The sequence below is a fragment of the Microtus ochrogaster genome, unplaced genomic scaffold, assembly GCF_000317375.1.
Source record: "Microtus ochrogaster isolate Prairie Vole_2 unplaced genomic scaffold, MicOch1.0 UNK68, whole genome shotgun sequence".
NCBI lineage: Eukaryota > Metazoa > Chordata > Mammalia > Rodentia > Cricetidae > Microtus > Microtus ochrogaster.
In genome coordinates this window covers 802,660-807,360 of record NW_004949166.1, presented here as the reverse complement: position 1 = coordinate 807,360, position 4,701 = coordinate 802,660, and the positions used below count along the sequence as shown (strand labels likewise).

The window sequence follows — 4,701 nt, the reverse complement described above, 5'->3', positions numbered from 1 at the left end:
CCACTCAGGAACACCCCTGACACATGCCTGGCCTCAGCAGTTTTCCTTAGTCTCAGGGGCAAATTTCATGGCTCCTTTCTTCCACCCTCAACTCCAGAACCATGTGGCCGAAGCTGCCAGGTTCTGCTGCTTGTCAGGATTTGAACATGCCCCTCTCCTTCAATTATATCTTCACCAGCTTCTTTCCTTCATTGCCTAAGCTTGGCTATTCTGAGCTGGATCTGAAGATCAGGCTAGGCTCAAATTCAGAGACCCACCAGCCTCTGCCTAGGATCCTAGAGGAACGAGGTTAAGTCTGCAGAAACAAAGTTGAGACTAGGACATCTCTGTGGCTGAATGTGATTCTCGGCTCCAATATTGTCCCAACAACAAGGACAGCCGTATGTCCTTTGTGAGAATCACCAGGGATAAGAAAGCTCCAATCGTGTTAGTGATGAGAGGGGCCCACAGGGCTGGCTGCAGTGTTGATGTTCACAAGTGGGACTGTCTCCAGTTCTGAGTCTTAAGACCGAGGTTCTTTGTGGAGCCAGGCAATAAGAGAACCTTTTACGAACACAGATGAGCACGAGTGGCTTCTCCTGCAGGACTGAGTGAACAAACACACGAGCGGACAAAGTTTCCCTCTCACTCTGGGTCTGAGCACCCAGTGCTTCATCCCCTGCCCCCCGGCGTGTGTGAGAGCAGGGAGGAGCCATAGCAACAGGTTCTGGACATGGCTACAGTCATGACTGGACAAGGCTATTCAAGTGTGTCCACAGAGGCCTGCCCAACACCTCTTTAGCAGAGGATGATGTTGGCAAATGCGGTGGCAGGAAGAGAAGGTTCCAGTCCCCACCCAGCTGATTAGGATGGGTCAAGTTGTTCTGCATCAGGGAGAGAAGTGACATAGGCTCATTTAAGATATGGGTGTCTGCCATCATATGTGACTTACTTGCAGACAAGGTGACTTGTTCTGTGTTACCCGGTGCATGGGATTCAAGGGACAGGAAAGTCTAGCTTTTTGTACAAGAATGAGCATATGGGAGAGGCTGTTAGGCTGCTATGGAGTCCATTTTGGCTATAGTTTGAATGCGTGGGTCACCTAGCATTCATAGGCTGAGATACTAACCCCCAGGATGATGTGGGGAGGTGGGGTCTTTAGAGATTATGAGGTCTTATGAAAGGGCTCCCCAGAGCTCCATTTCTCCTTTGCCGTGTGAGGTCAGAAGGAAAAGGCCCCCTCTGTGAGACAGTAAACAAGCCTTCAGCAGGCAGAACTGAATGGAGCTCTTGGACCTTGCTGTTTTGGGATGTGTAAAATATGAGTTTCTGTTTTTAGACACCCAGAGGATGGTCTCTTGTTACTGTAGCCCACACAGACTGAGACGCTTCTGTATTCATTTCCTAAGGTTGCAGGGGATAACAGAAACTTGTTCTCTCCTGTCTCAGAAGGTTGAAACTCCAAAGACAGGCTGTCAGCAGGTTCTTCCTAAGGATTCTAGAAGGGGGATCTGACCAGATGCCTTGGCATAGAGATGGAGGCCTTCTCTTAACGCCCTTCATCCACAGCGTCTGCTTAGTTTTTCCATTTTTATAAGGATGCAATTTTTTGGCTCAGGGTCCCATCGGTGGTCTCCTAATAGCCCCTATCTGGGCATAGAAGCCTATTGGTGAGCATGGCTTCGGTGTATGAACGAGATGCAGTTTACTCTGTAGCAGACACATGTGTAGTGAACGGAGAGCAGGGAGGGCAGGAAGATACAGCTCCTGTTGCTTTTTCTTTCTAAAGTCACTTTGTTCTAGGAGGGAAAGACCTGAGTTGATGGCTCTTCAGAGTTTGGAAGCAGTCAGAGCACCCCTCTTCAAGGACCCCCGGTTTCCTGCTGTGTGAAGAGGTGCTTTTCCTGCCCCGAGGATGCATCCTCTCGTCCCAGTTCAACAGGCATTTACACACGAACAGGAAATCTGTTTCTACGGGTCTCAGCTTCTCAGGGGCAGTTGAGGTCACTCTCCCTCAGGGAGATGAGCCCACCAGCCAGCTCCTGGGTTCTGGTCACGAGCTTCTAGCAGGTGCTTCCTCCCAGCACACTTCCACGGGACCAAGGCAGAGCCACAAAGGCTGCCATCTCACCATTCTGGTAAGTGACACTCCAGAGCCCCAGAAAGGGCGGGAGGGTGGTGAGCAGGAACCAGGGTGCAATGACCCTCTTCTCAAAGCAGGGAGGAGAGTGTTTCCCAGCCGGCTCGGGCCCCAGGAGCAGTGGCTGTGGGAAGCAGACTGCTGCAGGTTGCAAGCCATGGCCTGGACTTCTGTCCTGATCATGCTGCTGGCCCACCTCACAGGTAAGGGAACTCCTGGGGCCTAGAGCCTCCTTGCCCCTCCTCTTGCCTTGCTCTTCCCGGGTGATGGGCATGCTTCTGTCTTCCCAGGTGGTGGCCCTCAGCCCGTGTTGCATCAACGCATGCTTCTGTCTTCCCAGGTGGTGGCCCTCAGCCAGTGTTGCATCAACCTCCATCTGCCTCTTCCTCACTTGGAACCACCATCCGTCTCACCTGCGCCCTGAGCAGCAACCATAACATGGACATTTACAGCATTTACTGGTTCCAGATGAGGCCAGGTCACCCTCCCAGGTTCCTGCTGGGACATTTCTCACACTCAGACAAGCTCCTGGGTCCTAAGATACCCGCTCGCTTCTCCGGATCCATAGACGTGGCCAGGAACCTGGTGTACCTGAGCATCTCTGAACTGCAGCCTGAGGATGAGGCTGTGTATTATTGCGCCATGGGCCGGAGCCAGGAAAGGGAGAAGTGGATGGAGAGGGAGAGACAAGGAGAAAGAAAAGTAGTTCCAGATTCGGGATCCCAGGCTCTAGAGACATTCAGACCCTGAACTTTAGATGCAGTTTGCTTTGCTCGGCTAGGCTGGTAGAGGGAGGAGGGGTGGAGCATGGGGCTTCGCAGAGCCAAGGAGATGGAGCCATTCAGCTTTCCCTTGTCTTGCAGTGTTGCTGTGAGCCCCACTGGAGGCTGGGTTATAGAATTAAAGCTGTTTCTCTGAGTTTGGCTTGATTGGTTTGTGATCTCAGAACCAATGTAAGAACTGGCTAGTCCCTGGAACCTGACTAGAGGTTCTCAGCTTGACCAGGCACTGTGAACAACAAGCTCATTATGATCACGGGGCAAGTGGGTGACAGAAACATCCTGGAGGGGACCTCCTTGCCAGGGGCAGGGTCTTCTATTGTCGCCTTCGTAGTCACAGAGTGAAGGGGCTTAGGGAATACCATCACTGGCCCTCTACTTTGGGGTACAGCAGGTTCTCCTCCTTAGTACCTAGTGATGCTTTGGGATGAGGCTGCTTCGCCATGGGGCTGCCTGTGCATTGTGGGTGTTCAACAGTTTCTCTGCTACCAAATACAGTACACAGCACATGTCCCCACTCTAAGTGATAACAACCCCAGATGGCTCCAGATAGCAGTAAAAGTCCCCAGAGTGAGAGAGACACATCTACCTTCTGTGCAGTGGAGTTATGGGGCTAGCCGGCATTTTCCCAAAGGCCAGATTGTTCTCAGCCTTGTCGTTGTGGACCATCTGACTGTTGAGATACCCAGTTCTGTCTTTAGAGCAAAGCAGCAGCCACAGGCAATGGGTGAGTGACCAGTGCAGCTGCCTGCAAAGCTAACTTCAAGGAATAGGCCAGGGGGGCAGGATGTGGCCCTCACCACAAATGACTGCCCTTGCTCTGGAGAAAAATGTCACACTCCTGCCTGTTTCAACAATCCCTACTTGGGGTGTCATCAGGGGCCTTCTCAACTTTTCTTGTTTAAGGGCCTCGGGTTCTGAGCGATGGCCTGTGGGAAGACCTTCAAATATGAGGTGTATGGTCCACTGAGGCCACACCAGGCTTGTTGGCTGCAGGGTATGGAAGAGTTCCCAGAGTCCTGGGCACAGCTTGGTGTCTGGATCTCCAGGGAGGCGGTGCAGAAAGTGCCCCTAAAAGTGGGAGTTTGTGTCGTACGGACATGCTTCACCTCAGGGAGGTGCCAGGCAATATGGCGTCCTTTGTGGATTCAGATGTGACTGAGAACACCTGCTTACCACTGTTTACCCCAAGGGTCCCCTCCTGAGTAGTGGATACACGCCAGTGTCATTCTTTGGCCCATGACTCTCTGATCTGTAAAACAGTGTCCTCAGCGTCTGCCCTGCTCTGCCCCTCTGGCTCCCGTGTCCTCAGCATCTGCGCTGCTCTGCCCCTCTGGCTCCCTTCTCCTCAGCTCACCAAGTTATTTGCATGTGGCCTTCGCCCTGTGGGAAGGGTTCTGGGAGCATAATTTCCAAGGAGAGTTAGCGTCTTTCCTCTTACACGCCCCTCTCCTGCTCTGTCTTTTACCACCTGAGGTAACTCCACGCTGTAACAAGGAGTCCAGGAAGCAGTGGGGCAGTGGGGGCTCGGCCTCCTCCACCATCTGGTTCCTCCTGCCTTCCCAGCTCAGAGGAAGATGACCTTAGACTTGGCCTGCCAGAGCAAAGACCACCCTGTGTTTGGCCTGAAGTCCAATGGTTTTTTATATGAAAAGGAGATAGTAATAACATTGACTAACATTTTAATTACTTAGTAGTTTATTTATCGTGTGTGTGTGTATGTGTGTGTGTGTATGTGTGTGTGTATGTGTGTGTGTATGTGTGTATGTATGTGTGTGTGTGTATGTGTGTGTATGTGTGTGT

At 52.0% G+C, this 4,701-nt stretch overlaps 1 protein-coding gene across 1 annotated transcript; it reads left to right on the top strand.

The window, feature by feature from the left end:
* Positions 1-2,276: 2,276 nt before the first annotated feature.
* On the top strand, positions 2,277-2,869 carry LOC102000313 (immunoglobulin omega chain-like). Its single transcript, XM_005370014.1, has 2 exons — positions 2,277-2,322; positions 2,460-2,869. Exons 1-2 carry the CDS (start codon positions 2,277-2,279, stop codon positions 2,867-2,869), a joined length of 456 nt encoding a protein of 151 aa, XP_005370071.1.
* The last annotated feature ends 1,832 nt before the right edge of the window (positions 2,870-4,701 follow it).